Source organism: Octopus sinensis, linkage group LG11, assembly GCF_006345805.1.
Source record: "Octopus sinensis linkage group LG11, ASM634580v1, whole genome shotgun sequence".
NCBI classification, from domain to species: Eukaryota; Metazoa; Mollusca; class Cephalopoda; order Octopoda; family Octopodidae; genus Octopus; species Octopus sinensis.
This window is the reverse complement of record NC_043007.1, coordinates 22,477,786-22,499,815: the sequence shown is the minus strand read 5'-3', so window position 1 is coordinate 22,499,815 and position 22,030 is coordinate 22,477,786. Positions and strand designations below refer to the sequence as shown.

Here is a 22,030-nt window from a genome sequence, read left to right as displayed (position 1 = left end):
ATAAGACATAGAAATGAAACATTAAACTCTTCTAATAGGTCCTGGCACAAAATTATACACAATTTTTAAAAACCGTGTGTGTGTGTGTAAAAGAGAGAGTGTGTATGCCTACAAGTCTGTGTATAAATATGTATGTATGTATGTATGTATATGGTTACATAAAAGTTTATAAGCATATAGTTTATAGTCGTAGGAGTAGCTGTGTGGTAAGTAGGTTGCTTACGGACCTCATGGTTCCGGGTTCAGTCCCACTGCATGTCTTCTACTATAGCCTCAGGCCGACCAAAGCCTTGTGAGTGGATTTGGTAGATGGAAACTGAAAGAAGCCCGTCGTATATATATATATATATTTACACATGTATGTGTGTATATGTTTGTGTGTCTGTGTTTGTACCCCCACCAACATCACTTGACAACCGATAGAATAATACTAGGCTTACAAAGAATAAGTACCTGGGGTTGATTTGTTCGACTAAAGGCGATGCTCCAGCATGGCCACAGTCAAATGACTGAAACAGGTAATCAATAAATAAGAAAAGAAAGATATATTTACTTAATCAGTTGTTGAGCAGAGTCAAGCAATGGAAGCATACTGGCCCCATTACACAGAGGTCTGTAGGCAGAACCTGTGCTCTGTGAAGACATGAATACTATTTTTGGTATTTATACATTCCAATTGAGTTGTCATGTCACCACACATGTCCTTTCCTTGTGGAGGTGCAATGGCCCAGTGGTTAGGGCAGCGGACTGGCGGTCGTAGGATCACGGTTTCGATTCCCAGACCGGGCATTGTGAGTGTTTATTGAGCGAAAACACCTAAAAGCTCCATGAGGCTCCGGCAGGGATGGTGGTGATCCCTGCTGTACTCTTTCACCACAACTTTCTCTCACTCTTACTTCCTGTTTCTGTTGTACCTGTATTTCAAAGGGCCGGCCTTGTCACTCTCTGTGTCACGCTGAATATCCCTGAGAACTACGTTAAGGGTACACGTGTCTGTGGAGTGCTCAGCCACTTACATGTTAATTTCACGAGCAGGCTGTTCCGCTGATCAGATCAACCGGAACCCTCGTCGTTGTAACTGACGGAGTGCTTCCATGCCAGCAGGGAAAATTGACATTAAATGCTAATGATAATGATCATGAAGGCGGCAAACTGGCAGAAACGGTAGCACGCCGGGCGAAATGCTTAGCTGTATTCCATCTGCCGCTACGTTCCGAGTTCAAATTCCACCGAGGTCGACTTTGCCTTTCATCCTTTCGGAGTCGATTAAATAAGTACCAGTTATGTACTGGGGTCAATATAATCGACTTAATCCGTTTGTCTGTCCTCTCTGTGTTTAACCCCTTGTGGTTAGTAAAGAAATAGATAACGATTATGATGCACAGATACATAACTACAGGGTTGGGTACAAATATTTTGCAACAGAAATTTATACAGAGTCAAAGGGTCACCGACAGACCGGAGTACAGTACTTTTTGTCAAGTATATAAGACAGAGGGAAACAGAGCAGGAATTTGGCTTACTTCTTGAATGTTTCAGACTGAATTTTATCCAAAGACATGTCATCTCCTTGGCCAATGTCATCAAAGCTGAGTTGAAGGACTTCATCAGCATCTTCTAAGTTCACAACCAACAACTGACTGCGGGCACGGAAGTTCTGCATAATCCGTTCCAAGGAAAAGAGGGCCGGACTTGTGTGTATTTGGCGAGAAGGAGGACGAAGATATGTCAGGCTGCTCTGGAATTATCAGAGGATATCAGGTTACATAAACAGAACATAGTAATACTATTTTCTCAAGGACACATTCCTAAACTATCGTTATCTTTTTTGACACATATATATAATATAATGAAATTATTGCATACAGGCTCAGGTGCGCCACAACTTATCAGAAAGTGCGTATAGAGTATATGCAGTAATGTACAAACGTCTGGAAAGCGAACAATGCATGAGTCAGATACATGCTTGCATGTGTATGGAGGGGAGAAAATCAGGTGTAGTGTTGGCAAATCTCAGGAAGCTTGGAAGTTTTGAAGGATGCAGTGCTCCGACGACTAACAACTGATGCCGGCAGTTTGTTCCATGCTTCAGCAACTCTTAGCGTGAAAAAATGTTTCCTAAAGTCATGGGAGCTGTGCTGTTTTCTGACTTTGTAAATATGTCCATGGGTGTTAGGTGGGTGATCATTCTGTTGTCTCTGGAGAGAGACATTCTCTTTTAGTGTCTTATAATTTAATACACTCACTGGTAAAATTTCCACTCATTTACTTATTTATTTTTCTAAAATTTTCGTTGTGTCTTGCAACATTTTCAATAGTTGTCGAGAGGCACAAAAAGAAAATGACTCTCCTCGGACACAAAAGAATATGCTTCAACACACAAACTCACATAAAGAATCTTGGAAACCAAATCCCAAAACAAAATATATCATCATTGTTTCATGTCAGTTTTTTTCTTCCATGATGTCATGGATGGATGCTTGCTTTCATTTGTATATCCCAAAATGCACGTTTGTATATGCACATATATTCATACACAAACACTCATACGGATGAGGGGGTGCTGAAAGTTCCTGACATTAAGGGTCTCATAAAAGACCTGGTCGGAGGCCCAACCTTCAGTTCTTTTGCTGGGCTTAGAAAAACTGAAGGACTGCTGCAATTAGTGTGTGAATAAGAGGGGAATACTCTTTACTCTTTTTTTTTTACTCTTTTTACTTGTTTCAGTCATTTGACTGCGGCCATGCTGGAGCACCGCCTTTAATCGAGCAACTTGACCCCGGGACTTATTCTTTTGTAAGCCCAGTACTTATTCTATCGGTCTCTTTTGCCGAACTGCTAGTGACGGAGACGTAAACACACCAGCATCGGTTGTCAAGCAATGCTAGGGGGACAAACACAGATACACAAACACACACACGCATATATATACATATATACGACAGGCTTCTTCCAGTTTCCGTCTACCAAATCCACTCACAAGGCTTTGGTCAGCCTGAGGCTATAGTAGAAGACACTTGCCCAAGGTACCATGCAGTGGGACTGAACCCGGAACCATGTGGTTGGTTAGCAAGCTACTTACCACACAGCCACTCCTACGACTATGAATAAAATCACAATTAACTGATCCCTCCAGCTTTTTCTGTTACCCAAAACCATGAACCTTTCAGCACCCCCTCATATACATGTGTGTGTGTGTGTGTGTGTGTGTGTGTTTGTGTATGCATAATTACTCAACAGAAACATCTTCACAAACCATAAGTACAAACTAAACTTTCTATTTTGAATGTTTATTCCTGACTCCTGTTGACTGAGAATCTCTTTAACTCAGCTTTGCCGTTAAACAGCATTGTAGTAGTGATTCAAAACCAAACTGCAAGGTAACCAGTCATGCATCACAACTGAACCACCGTAGTTTCACATGATCAGTCTACTGAGCAAAATGCACCTCCACTCTTGTCAGGGACATTTGTGCAGACATCTCCGGGTTCTCAGACAGACCAAATTTTGAGATGCTCTGTGGCGCTTTCAATTAATTTTAAATATAACCAAGAATTTAGTAAAATAACTTAGTTATCATTCAGCTAGTGTTAGGAACATAAATTGTGACTAAGGTTTGGTGGAAGATTTTAATTCAAAACTTATGAAAACAAAACATCTGTACTACAGAGCCAGTGATGGTTTCAGGTGGGTTGGTATCAAAAGGGTTAATGTGACACCATCACTTGTGCTTTCTACATGGCACCAGCATCGGTGCTTTTAACCCTTTCTTTATTATATTTCTGTTGAGATGCTCTGTGTCTCTTTCAATTAATTTTAAATATAAAAGAATTTAGTAAAATATCGTAGTTATCATTAAGCTAGTGTTAGGAACATTAATTGTGACTAATGTTTGGTGGAAGATTTTAATTCAAAACTTATGAAACCAAAACATTTGTACTACAGAGCCAGAGGCAGTTTCAGGCAGGTTGGTATCAAAAGAGTTAAATGATGATGGTGATGATGATTACAATGATGATGATAGTCTTAAGGTTTGCCTTTCCATATTAGTATGTGTTGGACAGCTTGCTACATGACATGCAAAACAACAGCTGATACCATTCATGATCTGTTACCCTCTTCGACTCATTTATGCTCTACTTTTCACAAAAATTGATGTTATATAACTACGAGATTGTACTCAACTCATTTCTCTCCAGCATCTGCAAGTCTTCTACACTCAACACTCCAGACTTGCAACTATACAGCTTCACATTCTTCACAAACTTATGATACAGAAATCTATCTTTGGCACACAGAAACAACCAAAAATCTAAATCTCTTGTTCAATAAAGCTTCAAGGTAAATAACAGATATGGTCAAGTATTCATCTGGTGAAACTCAGAGGCCAGAAAGTCCTGGAAATACTTACATATTGTATAGGTACAGTCTGAGGACGGATGTGGAGTTTTTCAATTGTCTGAACATCTTCACAACTAGGTGGAGTCTAAATTAAAAAAAAAAAATGGATAAATAAACTCCAAATAAACATTATTTCATATAATTACATTCATACAAATGAAATATATTTACTTTAATTTCCAGTGTGATTAATATGTAAATCATTGGCTAAAAATAAATTTAAACTGCTGGACCACTAACACAAATATCATGTTCAAGCAAAAGGCTATAAATGTAACAAGGAACTCAAATTTACATTTTTGATTTTTTGAGATATTTTCCTTCAAATTTCTATTTTATCTTTTAAACATTTTCCACTGCTCTAACCACTAGGCCATGTGCCCCAGCTTTGAAGCCGAAACAATTAACAGATTTAATAAACATTGCATATATAAAACTATATATTTTCTTGTAGGAAATTGAATGAACTAACACTATCTTCTTTGTTATTTGACTTTTCAGCTGACAGATGAGCCCCGTCATCTCATGAGGGTTAAAATAGAATATCCAGTTACCTTTAGGGAATTCCTCATTTCATCAAGTTGTATTTGTTGTTCGAGAAGTTGTTGTTGTTGCTGTTTGACTTTCTCTTCAGAAAGTGCCAAAATGTGTTCTTTTTCTTGCAAGGATTCAGTCTTTGAAAGAGAATTTAAGAAACAGAATTTAAACTTCTATTTCAGAAAGAAGAATCTAATAACAAGGGAACAAGGGAAACACTGATGTCTCACAGTTCAAAATACAAAAAAAAGAAGAAGAAAAAAAAGGGGTTATTACCATTTCTTTTAATTTTTCCTTCAGCAAGTTATTCTCTTTTGTCATCTGAATAAATATTTCCTCATCACTTGATAGTTGCTCCTGGCACTAATTAATTAAAATAAAATAAAATAAAATAAAATAAACATCATCATCATCGTTATTGTTTGATGTCCATTTTCCATGCTGGTATGGGTTGGACGGTTTGAGTGGAGCTGGCCAGCTGGGAGCTGTCCAAACTCCAACTCTCTGTTGAGGTAGGTTTTCTATAGCTGGATGCCCTTCCTATCACCAACCACTTAACAGAATGTGCTGAGTGTTTCTTTACATGCCACTGGCACAGGTGTGTTTACGCAGCACCATATTTGATGTAAAACTTTGTGAATAATACACATTCTCAAATTTTTTCTACCATCATCATCATCTTTGTTTAACATCCGCTTTCCATGCTAGCATGGGTTGGACAATTTGACTGAGGTCTGGCGAACCAGATGGCTGCACCAGGCTCCAGTCTTGATCTGGCAGAGTTTCTACAGCTGGATGCCCTTCCTAACGCCAAACACTCCAAGAGCTTAGTGGGTGCCTTTACGTGCCACTGGCACGAGGTCCAGTCAGGCGGTACTGGCAACAGCCACGTTCAAATGGTGCTTCTTATGTGACACCTGCACAGGAATTAGTGCAGCAGCACTGGCAAGGAGCCAGTCCAGCGGTACTGGCAAAGGTCTTTTTTTTTAATATTTTACTTGAGCCCTAGAACTCATAAGGCCCCATATCTGGTTTCCCTGGCATATAAATGTCCAAATTCACATTCCCCCCTCAACAAGATGCTATTCTGTTGCAGGGTTCAAAGCTAGCAATTTTGAGGGAAAGGACAACTTGATTAAATCAAACCCCGAACTTGACTGGTACTTTATTCCATTAAACCCCCAAAGGGGATGAAAGGCAAAGTTGATCTCAGTAGGACTGGAACTCAGAATACTCCTAAGCATTTTGTCTGATGTGCTAACAATTCTGCCAGCTCACTGCCCTAATGTTTGGGCCTACTCTGCCTTAACAACCTGATAATACTTGGCTTAGCATGCAATGTTGCACAGCTTCTAGATGAGCAGATAACCTTCTAAATCCAATATGGTAGTTTTTAATATAAGATGGTTAGCTAGTAGAATCATTCGCATGCCAGGCAAAATGCTCAGTGGCATTTCATCCATTTTTACATTCTGTGTTCAAATTCCACCGAGGTCAACTTTGCCTTTCATCCTTTTGGGGTCAATGAAATAAGTATCAGTTGAACTCTGGGTGTGTGTATATATGCATTTTGTGAACCTGAATGTATGTATCATGCGTATTATGCATTACACTATCTTATCAGATGACACAGCACAAACTGCCCTTCATACCTTCTTGATATCAGCTTGAAGTTCTTCTATTTTCTGTTTATTCCAATATTCAGTTATATTGACTGAAGATGTGACATTCTTCATGATCTGCAAAAAAAAAAGAAAAAAAAAAGAAGAAATGGTTCATAGCCATAGCTAACAGATAGAGGAAGGCCAAATAGTAACAACAAAGGGTCCTTAGTGCAGAGAAAGCCTTATTGTATGGCACTGGCAACGACCTCGCTTGTAAGGCAACGCAGGTAACGATCACACTCGAATGATGTTTTTCATGTGCCACCGGCATGGAGGCCAGCTTCTTGCTCTGGCAACAATCACGTTCAAATGGTACTCTTAGCGCTCCACTAGCACAGATAGAAAACTGGTTAATAGCCTGCAAGAAAAGCTATAAGGTACCAAGAAGGACCACAGAAAATTGAAAGGAGGGGAAATGTAAAACCCATTGTTATGGTGCAGGAACAGAAAATTGGTGTTTACTCACCTCTTCTCTCAACTCTAACCAATCATTTAAAGAAAGGTTCTGGCTTTTAGATAGAATATCTCGTTCCTGTATTTGCAGCAGTTGTTTGTAGGCCTCTTCTGATAATTGCTGATAATGGTGGCACTCTGCTTGCAGTCTGCATGTCAAACAAATATTCAGACATCATGTTAGAAGATTAGCATGGCATACATACTGAAATGTTGTATTGGACATTATAATTGATCAAACTTTGTTGGTTTGTTTGCATCCTATAGCTTAGTTGTCCAGCAAAAGAGTCCTATGGTATAACTACCAGGTTTAAAACATGCTCTGGTTTTGCTTGGTTGAACGAAACCTACAAGCCAATAGTTCAACATTGGCAAAGTTTAATTACAGATTTACAAAGCACCAACTGATCATGGCCGTTGCCAGCCTCCCCTGGCACCTGTGTCGGTGGCACATGGAAGGCACCCACTACACTCACGGAGTGGTTGGCGTTAGGAAGGGCATCCAGCTGTAGAAACACTGCCAGATCAGACTGGAGCCTGGTGCAGCCTCCTGGCCTCCCAGACCCCGGTTGAACCGTCCAACCCATGCCAGCTGACGTTAAACAATGATGATGATGATGATGATGAGTGTGAGAATAAATGTTAAAATGACAAACCACTTCTGGCAATCATCAGATGTAGAGTAAAAGTGTTTAAGAAGCACACTTTAAAAATATGTATACACCTGAGAGTTATATGTATAATGTTGATGGAAATTGGATCAAATTTGATCCAAGTTCCATCAAAATCCCTCTCTACTTCTTTGTCTCTCATTCCCCTTCCTCCACTACATCTTCCCCATTACCTCAACACCCTATATTCTCTCCCTTTCTGGCCTACCTCCATAACCCTTACACCTCTCCTTCAGTGACCCTCTCTGGATCCTCACCACATCATCATCATCATCAACATCATTTAACGTCCGTTTTCCATGCTAGCATGGTTTGGATGGTTCGACCGGGGTCTGGGAAGCCAGGAGGCTGCACCAGGCTCCAGTCTGATCTGGCAGTGTTTCTACAGCTTGATGCCCTTCCTAACTCTGTGAGTGTAGTGGGTGCTTTTTACATGCCACCAGCACAGGTGCAAGGCGAGGCTGGCAACGGCCACGATCGATTGGTGCTTTTTACCTGCCACCAGCATGGAAGCCAATCAAGGTGGCGCTGGCATCAGCCATGTTCGAATGGTGCATTTTATGTGCCACCGGCACAGGTATCACAACTACACCTGCATCTATTTTCTCTCTTTTGTGTTCCCTCATATTCTCTTCTTGCACACCTTCCTCTCATACTCACTCTTAAAATAAATATGGGGACAGCCCTTAGCGTCCTGTTCACAACCAACCTCATGACCCTTACAACTGTCCCCTTCTAATCCCATCCCTTTCTCCTGTTCCTTCAATACTCTCCCCCAATAGTGATTACTCTTTTACTCTCGCCATTACCACCACCACCATCATCATCATTATTTAACGTCCGTTGTCCATGCTGGCATGGGCTGGACGGTTTGACCAGGGATGGAAAGCTGATTGGTATGGTCTCTATGGCTGGTTACCCTTCCTAACGCCATTACACTCTGAGGGTGTAATGGGTGCTCTCACATGTCACTGGCATTGGCGCCAGTTACGTGACACCAGTATCTGCCAGCATCACCATTTAATGTCCATTTTCCATGCTGACATGGGCCGGACAGTTAGACAGGATTTGGAGAGCTGCAAGACCACGTCAAACTCCAACTGTCAGCTTTGGCATGGTTTCTACGGCTGGACCCTAACCCTTCCTAAAACCAACTAAAAACCTGTCCCTTTTAGCATATTTCATCTTCTCTTATCACCTTGCCTAAAATCATCGCACTCTCTCTCTCTTCTTCTTTTGCTCTCTCTTTTTCTCTCCTTTCTCTCTCTCTTTCATCTTCTTTCTTTCTTTCTTCTCCCTTCCATTCTCTTTCAGTTATAGGAGCCACTTTAGGGGCTTTATTCTTGCAAGTTGCAGGATGACTTCAATCAATAGTGCTGGTGTCACAAACACACACATCCAATATACTGAGTAAGGTGGTTGGCACCAATCAAACTGGAACCAATCAAACTGGATCCAATCAAACTGTCTAAGCCATGCCAGCATGGAGAGATGCTAATAATATATACACACGAGTAAAACGCTCCCACCCCAACCCTGTCCAATGGACGGTGCTGAGTTGTCAAACATTTAAATCAAATTTTCTTGAAACAACTTGTCCGACCGTTCCATAGGCCTCCCCTTTGAGAAACACTGATTTAACCTAAATTTGAGACACCAACAAAAGAAGAAATAGACTGTTTTTCTACTCCAAAGACAAATGATTTTATTCACACAAATATGCTTTATCAATTGCATTCTTGCCTGGAATCGATTTTTGTAATTTTCTCAAGACTTATACACACCCTGATACCATCGGTATCTACATATCAAATTTGAGCACAATCGGATGGAGGATGCCCGAGATTCTAGAAGACACACACACAGACAGACAGAACGGATTTTATATAATAGATATACACATCCAACCATTTATAAAGGCTTTATGATTAAACCTGAGAATTTTCTCTTCCATATCCTTTATGTTACTGCTCTGAGTTGAAAATCTCTCTTTGTCAAGGTCACTAGTGCTGTTACCATCACCATCGCCAGCACTGAACAGACGGGTTTGTTGACGTGCCAGTTCCTCTCGCAAATTCTGAAATGAAAGAAATCTGAAGGTTTAAGGAGAATCTTCAATGAAGAAGAGAGTAAAAGTGAAAGAGGGGACAAAAAAACGATTTCAGAATTAACTAAGAAATTTGCACAGGTTATCAGTAAGGCTACAATAATAATTTATTCCATTGACACAAATCCACTTACAATTAAGGAAGGAGTAGAGCAAAGTGGATTGACCTTCCCGTTTGTGTGTATTTTACACATTTTTGTTTTCTCGAAGCTGACAATAACTAAATAAGAGCTGTATGTTTGTGGTGTGACTGTAATATAATGAAATTATTGTATACAGTGCTCAGGTGCACCACAACTTGTCAGAAAGTGCGTATAAAGCATATGCAGTAATGTACAAATGTCTGGAAAGTGAACAGTGTATGAGTCAGATACATGCTTGCGTGTGTATGGAGGGGAGAAAATCAGGTGTAGTGTTGGCAAATCTCAGGAAGCATGGAAGTTTTGAAGGATGCAGTGCTCCGACAACTAACAACTGATGCCGGCAGTTTGTTCCATGCTTCAGCAACTCTCAGAGTGCAAAAATGTTTCCGAAAGTCATGGGAGCTGTGCTGTTTTCTGACTTTGTAAACATGTCCATGGGTGTTAGACGGGTGGAGTTTGAAAAGGTGTTCAGAGTTATTGTTTGTAAGATGGTTAATAATTTTGAAGGATGCAGTGCTCCGACAACTAACAACTGATGCTGGCAGTTTGTTCCATGCTTCAGCAACTCTCAGCGTGAAAAAATGTTTCCTAAAGTCATGGGAGCTGTGCTGTTTTCTGACTTTGTAAACATGTCCATGGGTGTTAGACGGGTGGAGTTCGAAAAGGTGCTCAGAGTTATTGTTTGTAAGATGGTTGATAATGTAATCCCTGAATAATCTACCGACATTAAGTTCTTCAACAACAAAAGCATCAGATGATATTAATAACAACTCACAAGGATTTCTGTCTGCATCTCCTCAAATCGAATTGACTGGATATCTCTATTAATGATGGGTTTATTTCGGATGTCTTTCACCTGGAAGGAAAAAAACATGAATTTGCCATTATTATTAATCCAACTTATTACATCCTGATTTCAAATTCTGTTGGGGTCAACTCTCATCCTTTCAGAGTTGATAAAATAAAACACTAGTCAAGTACCCCTCCCGCTAAAATTGCTGGCCTTGTACTAAAATCATCATCATCATCATCAGTAGTAGTAGCTGTAGTTGCAGTAGTAGTATTAGTAGTAAAGATGGTGGAGGTGGTGGTACCTCTGATACTACACTGCTGCTGTCATCACCACCATCATCACTACTATTAATACTGATGATGATGATGGGGAGGAGGAGGAGGAGGAAGAAAAAGAGGAGGCAGAGGAGGAGGAGAAAGGAGGAGAGAGGAGGAAGCTGAGAAGGAGGAAGAGGAGATAGGAGGAGAGAGAGGAGGAGGAGGAGGAGAGCTTTTGCCTCAGGCACAAATTTGAGGAGATAGAACAATTGATTATAAGGATTCCTGTAGTCAACTGGTATTTATTTAATTGACCCATGAAGATTCAAAGACAAAGAGTGGGATTTGAACTCAGAATGTAAAGAAATGGAAATGCATGAAGATGATAAAAGAAAAAATGTGAAGACGATTCAAATAGTAGCAGAAGTGGCAGTACTTGGTACTAAACCTTTGAGGCTCGTTACCTACAAACACCTAATTGACTGGATATCTCTGTTAACCCTTTTGATACTAACCCGGCTGAAACCGGCTCTGGCTCTGTGGTAAAATGTCTTGTTTTCATAAGTTCTGAATTAAAATCTTCCACCAAACATTAGTCACAATTTATGTTCCTAACACTAGCTGAATGATAACTAAGTTATTTTACTAAATTCTTTGTAATATTTAAAGTAATTGAAAGAAACACAGAGTATCTCAAAATAAATACAGTAACGAAAGAGTTAATGAAGGGTTTATTTCAGATGTAACAGATGTGAAAATAATAACAAAGACTCCAGTGGTCTCTGTGAGTATTTTTTAACCCCTTATTTTTTAACCTTTTTTAATCCCATTTAAACCAGCCATATCTGGCCCCAAATATCCTACCTGTTTTATGTTCAAACCAGTCAGAAATGGCCTCTCACACCTGCCCTACAATGTCATCTTGAAAATAATTAATCACATCGTTGAAACCTCAAAGCTATGAGACAACACATAATTAATTTAAAACAATGTGAATAAATAAGCATCACATTTGGCAGAACGATCCGAGTGCTAACGAGTTAAAGCTGTTGTTAATTACAAACAAGAGGAAGTAGAAATATCAGCCTTACTCTGTTAGCATATTTAAGGGAATTCAAGGTCTCATCAAAGCCAGAAACTGCAGGACTAACACAACAAATCATCAGTGTCTGAGCATTGCCGCCAAGGGAATCCTGTAAGGAAAACAAGAGGGATGTCAAATAAACAACAAACACATTATTTATAAAGAAACATCACCGTAAACTGTGCATATTTCTTTGGTCGCTTGTGGGGCATTTTTCCCTTTACAGAAAAAGAAAAGCATCAAGTGCCAAAAATGAACTTTCTTATCTTCCATTTTAAAGGGTTATAGAATTAACACAGGTTATAGGAAGATAAACCTTCTTCCACGAAAAGATAGCTTAAACTGTGCTCTAAATGGACGTGTAGTCAAATCCTATTTTATGGACTCAACCATGTTCTAAAATAAGTCAAAAGCTAAGCTACTATAAATCGGCGCAAACTTTCCGGACAACCCAATATTTTAAAACAATTATCAAAAAGAATCCCACTTCAGAAATGTATTAATTTGAATTTGTTAAATACAATTTAATTATTTACTTTCATTTTACATTTTAAGTATATATTTAGGCAGTTCTCAGAAAAATGGAGAATCCAGAAATCTAGACCCCTTGCCAAATATTTAGTCCAAAACTGAATCAAACTGGAAATGGATTCCACAGATATTTTGTCTATGGAGAAAAATTTCTTTATAACAAGTTAAATGCAGCATTTCATTAATAATACACTGAGAGAACCATACTTCAGTATATATATTGAAGATATGTGGAGGTACAATGGCCCAGTGGTTAGGGTAGCAGACTCGCAGTTATAGGATCGTGGTTTTGATTCTCAGACCGGGTGTTGTGAGTGTTTATTGAGCGAAAAGACCTAAAGCTCTATGCGGCTCCAGCAGGGGGTGGTGGCGATCCCTGCTGTACTCTTTCGCCGCAACTTTCTCTCACTATTTCTTCTGTTGGCCAGCTTGCTTAGCCAGCGGGGTGGCGTCATTCGAAGGCTAAAACAATGCGAAGCACATTGTGACCAGCGATGTGTAGCAACATCTGATAGCCTGGTCGGTCATGGTGATCATGGTGATATTAAAGATAATAAGTTCATGAGAAAAAGACAATGAAAAATAATTATGAGCAGAAAGAGATATAAAACCTATATTAATAGTTATCAGCAAGCTAATATGGCAGCCCATAAATATAGGATGAAAGCTGCCGTTGATTAGCTCCAAGAGGCCATCGCCTCTAGCTAGCCATATGACACACAAACCTGCGTCCATTATAACCTTCAAACAGGGGAGGTCAGCCACTTCCCCTTGCTGGTCAGGCATCTGCAGACATGTTTCAGGGTATTTGCCCTTTATCAATGCAGAGTAGCCGAACCCAGCAGGCATCGCTACTGACCGTCTGTTCGAAGGATTATTTACCTTTAGAGAGACTTAGAAATAATAATATTTCTATATTAGACTAGCACTATGACCCGGCGTTGCCAGGTCATAGTGCTAGTGCATGCATATACAGCTGCGTGTGTGCGCACATACAGGCGAGTACTGTCCAAATGTCAGACCAATCACATACAGCTAGCTGGCATTCAATTGGCGTATCAAGTTTCATGCATTTTGATTGGGTTTTGGATAGAAAATTTACAAAAAAGTCACTCCTATTGATTTTTTTAATGGCTTTGCGGGATGACTGGGGAAATGTAAAGATGTGCACGACCACCCTTGGATAGTTTTGAATGACCATAGAAAGTGTGGATTTGTATAAAGGACACACACAGAGATTTTTTGCCGTTTATATATATAGAGATATAAAAGCAAGAATGCAAGAAAGTGTCTAGGATTACTGACCTCCAGTGGAGATGTCTTACAAATGAATTGTAGATGTCAAAAACTATATGCAACTCATAAAGCATGTTTTATATATTCTTCACCTGACAACACTGGAATTTCTTAAGCAATGGTTTTGATCATTAACCTACCTTGAGGATTCTGGTAATTTTGGAATCTCTGTAAGGAATGTGTTTGGCTTTTTTCTTTGAGTCAGCAAGTGAACTGATAACATTGCCGAGAGCTAAAAGACCAGTATTTATATGTACTGATTCTACAAGAGACAAGAAAAGAAAAAAAAAATTATATATATATATATATATATATTTTAAATAAATAAATAAAACAATATCTTTTACTTATACACACACAGTTTCTGTCTAATAAATTCACTCACAAAGCATTGATCACCCTGGGTTTATAACAATGTGGTTTCCAGTTCACTTCCAGTGTGTGGCACACAGGACAAGTGTCTTCTACTTATAGCCCTGGGTCAACAAATGACTTGTGATTGAATTTGATAAATGGAAACTGTGTGGAATCCCACTGTATGTATGTGTGTGTGTTTGTGTCTTTGTTCTCCCCCACCCCACTGCTCAAAAACCAGTGTTGGTTTGTTTACGTCCCCATAACTAAGCAGTTTGGCAACAGAGGTCAGTAGAATAAGCACCAGTCTTGAAAAATAACTACAAAGGCCAATTTGTTCAACTAAACCCCTAAAGGGAGTGTCCCAGCATGGCTACGTCCCCATATGACAGAGACAAGTAAAACATAAAAGAATATGATAAACTCATCATCATCATCATTTAATGTCCGTTTTCCTTGCTGGCATGGGTTGGACAGTTTGATTGAAAACTGGTAAGCTGTGGAGCTGCACCAGGTTCCAATCTGATGTGACATGGTTTCTCCAGCTGGGTGCCCTTCCTTAACACCAACCACTCCAAGAGAGTAGTGGGTGCTTTTTACATGGCAAAGGTACCAGTTACAAAACACCAACATTGGCCACAACTACGATCCCACTTAGCTTGACAAGTCTTCTCAAGCATGATATATTATCAAAGATCTCGGTCACTTGTCACTTGTCATGGCCTCTGTGAGGCTCACAAACAAAACAATGAGATCTTTACCTTTTGACTGACAGATTTTAAAAATAATTTTTTGTAACCAAACACTTTCAAACTTCGGACACTGGTAGAATGTGTCATATAAAACATCTTTTACTCTTAGCGTTTTTGAGAAAACTTTATATTTTGGAAGTTATTTCATGTTAAAGTTCTCCTCAAATCGTCCAACCCATGCTAGCATGGAAAGCAGACATTAAACAATGATGATGATGATGTTCTGTGACTGTTAATGAGAAAGAAAAATAGCCAAAGCGCTAATGAAGCTGACTACAATCCTCATGTCATGAATTGGTACCTGTTTTCATCTCTTTCATACTAGACATGGTGAATGATAATGCTGTTGGCTCAATGTATTCCTGGGGGCGAGAGTGACAAGAAAGTACTAGTAATTTGGTGTATTGGACTTGGTTTCACTAATGTTAACTTTCTATACTTACAAAAACTGGTGGAAGATAACATCCTTACACACACACACAGAGTTTTTGCCGAACCAAATTCAGCTCATAGATTATTGATCAACTCAAGGCTATAGTAGACAACATTTACCCAAAGTGCTTCACAAAATGATCAAGCAATATCTGTGTGTGTATGTGAGAATGTGTGTGTGTCTATGTGCATGTGTGCATGCATGTGTCTGTGTGTATACACACTCACATATATATATATATATTTACAAACACAAATCCAAGCAAACATGTAAAAGTGATGCTAAAATTGACAATGATGATATTTGTATGTATATATATACAAATATATACATATATGTGTGTGTGTGTGTGTATGTGTATACACACACATGCATGTATGTATACACACACATACATGTATGTATACACACACATGCACACACGGACATACACACAACGATATTAATTTGTATTACATATGATGAAAAATAGATGATGGAATATTATTTCAGAATTTCATTGTCTATTTGACATTTAAGATTCTGCAAAGTACATCAATATTTCATAAACTAAGGAATTATCAGCTGAAAAAAAAGGAAAGAAAGGAAGAAAAAGGCTCTAATGTTTGCTTTATATGAGAATGGAGTTGTATTTATGAAGATATTTACTCAACTAAATATACCCCATTTGGTGCTTTCTTCTTTTTCTTCCAATCAGGACTCACGCCATTAGCCACAAAGAATAATCTCTAATTCAAGCCTACTCTAAGCTACTAAGAATGCATGTGGCAACTTCAAGATCCACCCACCACATGTGATAGACTGGCGGTTGCACGGGCGCGAAAACTACGTTGTTATCCTCATTCCGTAAATGGTGGCTTTTAACGGGTGGAGAGCTGAACCGTCCTGGGGTACCGAGAATTCACAATCTAGACTAGGGTCTGAAAGTTTAGCACACCATAATGGGTTACACCATGGTTCCTCTGCTTTGTGGCAGAAGTAGGAAGAAAGAGTGAGAGAAAGTTCTGGTGAAAGAGTACAGCGGGGTTCACCCCCCTCCCTGCCGGAGCCTCATGGAGCTTAGGTGTTTTTGCTCAATAAACACTCACAATGCCCAGTCTGGGAATTGAAACCATGTTCTTACGACCATGAGTCCGCTGCCCTAACCACTGGGCCATTGCGCCTCCACGCCAGCTGGTGCTAACTAGAATGGCTTGTACTACTTCATCAGGTAGAAGACATCAATTTGATCAAATGAACCCTGTACCACAACCCTTCATTGTATGTCCCCTAACAACGCTTGAGGCCACTATAGCAGAAGGGACTACAAAGAAGGAAAAGAAAGGGCCAACAATTTCAAAAGATGTCGATTGACAGAAAACTTAAAGGACTAAATATCATAGATGTAAAAAAAACAAGGATCTGTGTGTGATACATCTCAACTTTTCCAAAAGCTTTCAGCAAAGTTGATGAGATGATGAGTCACAGATTGCATGCTACTGGTATTACTGAAAACTAAGTGGGTAGCTGTATGATTTTTTAAAAGGTAGAAGTCACAGCTAATTGGGCCTTCTGTAAGGAGACATCAACTCTAAGCAGAGTCCCTTAGGGAACTGTACTGGAACCACTACTGCACACAGTGACTATCTCAAATATGCCCTTAGTCATAAGTTATCCTTATGACTTAACAGCTATGCTTATGATACAAAAGTATCATAAGCAATCGTGGACCCTGATGAGAGCTCAAAACCACAGAAGGACATCATCATCATCATTTAACGTCTGCTTTCCATGCTAGCATGGGTTGGATGATTTTGACTGAGGGCTGGCGAACCAGATCGCTGCACCAGGCTCCAATATACTACAAGTGGGCTGAAGAAAACAGCAAGCATTTCGATACTGAGAAATATCAAACACTCTGCTATCAGCCCACAAGCAGACTGCAATTAGAATACATAGGACCAGTGGGTAGTGTAATCCTGGAGTCGGAATCAGTGTGTGACCAGGGAATCCACATGAACAATGATGTCTCATTCTCTATGCATGCAGGTGGCGGAATGGTTAGGTTCTGAGACATTCGGAACACGGAAGAAAATAAGCTATGTTGCTCCTGTGAAGAACATTTGGGCTCTGACACCTGGATTACTGCTCCCAAATTATGGTTGCCACAAGGTTTCAAACAGCAGAGCTCGAAGCAACCGATGCTATGACATCAAGAAGATTGCCTCAGTACAACAGGTGAGTTACTGGGAGAGGCTAAAAGAACTGAGGCTCTACTCAGTTCTTTCAGAACTGAGCCATGAAAGATATGCAGAGATATATAATCATACATAGATCATGGAAGATCTTACGGCTGAGTCGGCCTTACTTCCTTTTCACTCCAGCCTGCTACAAGTCAAGACGACTTATTTCCTGCGCTCTGAATTTTTTTCCTCATCTAGGCTAAAAAAGGCCCTCAATGTTTGTTTTTTTTTGTCCTGTTTTTATTCTTTATGTGTACTGTATTTTTTTATATTTGTATTTTTATTTTGTATTTGTATTTTTATTAGTATTGCTTTTACGTCCTGCTTTTGTCAAATTTTTTTTCTTTCCTTGTTTTTACCCCTCTGCAAGGGAAATTTTATTTAATTCCCTCGCAGGAAGGACCGGTCCAACGAGCATGTCCTGTCCTTACCTTTGAAACATGCATGGAGTCGAACCGGAGACAGCTGATGAAGGGGAATGTTCCTTGTGTTGTTTGTCCTGTGTTCTGTTTTTTTGTTGTTAAAAAAAGTCCGTTTCCATGTTTGTTTTTATGTTTTTGTTTCTCGTTGAGTTCTACGTCTATTTGTGGTGTCCTGTACTCACATATATATATTTATATATGCATGTATATATACATGTAGATGTAGGTACGTACATATATGTATGTATGTATGCATATATTTTATTTATTACATTATTGTATGACTGAGCGCCCTCGCGTAGTTTCGTTTCGTTTCTTTCCTTTCTCCCAGTATGCTTTTATATATATATATATATATATATATATGTGTGTGTGTGTGTGTGTGTATATAAAAGTATGTGTGTATTCACTCTATTCCTGGATAGAATCTATTACATTTAGTTTGATTTGATTTAACTTGTAGCCATTTTTCTGATATAATTCTGACTTTTATTTCGACTACTCTTAGACAGTATTTGACCTAAGCACATAATTAACATAATTAACAGTTTAGTTAATGAGGGAGCTTTTGTAGTGGACAACCTGCTAGAAATAACAACTAAATCTCCTACAAATCCGACTCAACCATCTTAAAAAATGGAAGGATAGAAAAATATAATGTAGACCTAGATACACTTTACCTGAATACCAGCATTAAAAAAAGGCTGGAAGGTCACAACCGGAACACTGTTGATCATAAGTCTGCTAAACAACTAGTAACTAACTTTAGTATGTACACAAATAATATTTACTTTATCTACTTCAGAGGGAAGGAAAATAGTCAACACCAACAGGATTTAGACTAAGAACTCTAAGCTATTAATTTGGTGTTCTACTGTGGTGACTATCTCCACCACTTTTGCGCAATATCACCCACGACTCAGGTCAGGGGTTTACCCCCACCCCCAACTCCCAACTCACTATAAAAACAAGATAAAATCTACCCCCTAATCCTAACCGCCCCACCTTGTATTACAATGAGCCATGTACACTGCTCTCTGCTCTTCCATCGTAATTTGTGAACAAAGAGTACTGTAAACTTGGAATGTTGTGAAATTGAGGCCACCATTGGTTGAATTAGGTTCTAGGAAAGCATATTGGTCGACTAGAGAGCAGGGGAGGGGGCACAGAGTAAATAATAAACTGCTATGGTATAATCCGGTTCAGCTTGAGATTAGATAATGAAAAAGAAACACAGTATATCCCCCCTACACACAGAACATAGAGCTACCCCCATCTCCATAACACAGCTAACAAAACTTACCTTTAAAGCGTTCACCAACATTACCAATGCGATGTGCTCTTTCTGAGCCAGCCAAATCAACAAAATGAAATTTGGCCGACATACAGTGGGAAATTTCTGGAAGAGAATGAGAAATGCTACAATTAAAAACACTGTAGAATGTATTCATTAAACGCTGTATAAAGTATCTTTGTATCTAAAACAAGCTTAGTTTTCCTTCTTGTTAGTAACAAAACATTACAGCCAAGTGAGTGAAACATGTTAAAACAGGAGCAGAGTTGGTGTAGGAATAGGTGTGAATAACGGACTAAGATTCTTGGAGAGCATTCAGTTGGCCACATGCATACAACAGACCTATTCAATTACACTTGTACGTTACATTGTGTGTGTGTGTGTGTGTGTGTGTGTGCGCGTCGTCGTCATCGCCACCGTTATTTACCTACATCATCATAGCCTCCTGCTACCCGCTTATCATGTTCAGGAATCCAGTGAAGGGTGTCGGCAAGAGGATCTTGAACCTGTCCTTGAGTCAAGAAATCTCTATTGGTAATATGTATGTGTGTGTGTGTGTGTGTGCATACATGTGTTTATTTATTTTGGTAGTTCTGACTTTAAGAGTCCCTCCTAGCATGTGGCATTTATGTATAGTAATGACCTCTATATAATAATATAAATAAATATATTTAAGTGAAAAAATTGGTGGATTTTTTCTCTTATGAGGTTTTTCACGCCAACTACTTGATAAATTCTTATGAAGATTTTATCCTATTTTAAAATTGTATATATATATATATATATATATATATATATATATAATGGGAAGGTTTACGAAAATAAACAAAAGATGAAGGCAGGTGGAGTACAAACAAACAAATGTATTAGTATGGCACTCAGGAATAAAAATAGAAAGAGTCTTTTACGTTTCGAGCCTAAGCTCCTCGACAGAAAGATACACAGTAAAGAAACAAGGAGAGAAACAAGGAAGGAAAAAAACAAGGAAGGAAACAAGGAAAGAAAAAAAGGAAGGAAAAAAAAATATATAACCTTTGTGTGTGTATCTATATATTCTATACGTATGCTTAAGTACAAACAAAGAAAGCTACTCAACAACAACTGCACTTAGCTGTTGCAATTTGAAACTTGATGTCTCTAAGTCTTAACTGGAAACCTACCTCGGTCACTCGATACTGAACAGTTGGTAGGATAATCAAAATGTCTGCTACTGAAAATGTCAGAATTGGTCCACTTCTGGTCTGGCAATTGATATCATGCAGAAGAGAAATAGTGGTTTATGCATGCAGTTAGTAAAACAGGGAAAAAAAAATAATAATATCCAAACGAGTCAATAATTTAATACATGTTGTTAAAAACAAGTCAAGAAACTCTACCAAGCAAAGAATATCGAACATCTGTGGCAGTATATTTTTTAATTATAGAGCTTTGCCTGGCCCCCATGCCGGTGGCACGTAAAAAGCACCACCCGACCGTGGCCGTTGCCAGCGCTGCCCTGACTGGCCTCCGTGCCGGTGGCACATAAAAAGCACCACCCGACTGTGGCTGTTGCCAGCGCCGCCCCAATTGGTCTCCGTGCCGGTGGCACATAAAAAGCACCCACTACACTCATGGAGTGGTTGGCGTTAGGAAGGGCATCCAGCCGTAGAAACATTGCCAGATCAGACTGGGCCTGGTGCAGCCTTCTGGCTTCCCAGACCCCAGTTGAACCGTCCAACCCATGCTAGCATGAAAAGCGGATGCTAAATGATGATGATGATGATCTTCATCACTGGTTTTAGAATTATTTTTAAATAAACAGGCGCAGGCATGGCTGTGTGGTAACAAGCTTTCTTCCCAGCTACATGGTTCCAGGTTCAGTCCCACTGTATGGCACCTTGGGAAGTGTCTTCTACTATAGCCTCAGGCTAACCAAAGCCTTTTGAGTGGATTTGGTAGAAGAAAACTGAATGAAGCCTATTGTATATATATGTGTGTGTGCTAGCATAGAAGGCAGACATTAAACGATGATATATAGGCGCAGGAGTGGCTGTGTGGTAAGTAGCTTGCTTACCAACCACATGGTTCTGGGTTCAGTCCCACTGCGTGGCACCTTGAGCAGGTGTCTTCTACTATAGACTCGGGCCATCCAAAGCCTTATGAGTGGATTTGGTATGTGTGTGTGTGTGTGTGTGTGTGTGTGTGTGTGTGTCCTCAACATCGCTTGACAACCAATGCTGGTGTGTTTATGTCCTTGTAACTTAGTGGTTCAGCAAAAAGAAACCGATAGAATAAGTACTAGGCTTACAAAGAATAAGTCCTGGGGTTGATCTGCTCGACTAAAGGCAGTGCTCCAGCATGGCTGAAGTCAAAGTGAATGAAACAAGTAAAAAAGTATATATATATGTATGTATGTGTGTGTGTGCATGTGTGTGTGTCTGTCCCCCACCACTGTTTGATAACCGGTGTAGGTGTGCTTACATCACTGTAACTTAGCAGTTTGGCAAAAAGTGACCGACAGGCTATTAAAAAATAAGTACTGGGATCAGTACATTTCATTAAAAGTTTTTCGAAGCTGTGCTCCAGCATGGCTGCAGTCTAGTGACTGAAACAAGTAAAAGAAAAAGAAATACATGC

At 39.5% G+C, this 22,030-nt stretch overlaps 1 protein-coding gene across 2 annotated transcripts in view; it reads right to left on the bottom strand.

Moving 5' to 3' along the window:
- Positions 1 to 22,030, bottom strand: part of LOC115217059 (kinesin-like protein KIF27) — a 103,044-nt gene that overhangs the window by 36,200 nt on the left and 44,814 nt on the right. Inside the window, exons 8-19 of one of the 2 annotated variants that reach the window (XM_029786642.2) lie at positions 20,575 to 20,655; positions 19,424 to 19,519; positions 14,078 to 14,199; positions 12,118 to 12,219; positions 10,752 to 10,832; positions 9,661 to 9,803; positions 7,069 to 7,204; positions 6,591 to 6,677; positions 5,215 to 5,301; positions 4,956 to 5,075; positions 4,412 to 4,486; positions 1,524 to 1,738 (exon numbers count right to left, since the gene is read on the bottom strand). In XM_029786642.2, the coding sequence (XP_029642502.1) occupies positions 1,524 to 1,738; positions 4,412 to 4,486; positions 4,956 to 5,075; positions 5,215 to 5,301; positions 6,591 to 6,677; positions 7,069 to 7,204; positions 9,661 to 9,803; positions 10,752 to 10,832; positions 12,118 to 12,219; positions 14,078 to 14,199; positions 19,424 to 19,519; positions 20,575 to 20,655 (1,345 nt within the window). The remainder of the gene's footprint in view (positions 1 to 1,523; positions 1,739 to 4,411; positions 4,487 to 4,955; positions 5,076 to 5,214; positions 5,302 to 6,590; positions 6,678 to 7,068; positions 7,205 to 9,660; positions 9,804 to 10,751; positions 10,833 to 12,117; positions 12,220 to 14,077; positions 14,200 to 19,423; positions 19,520 to 20,574; positions 20,656 to 22,030) is intronic. The other variant, XM_029786643.2, reaches the window with a different exon arrangement.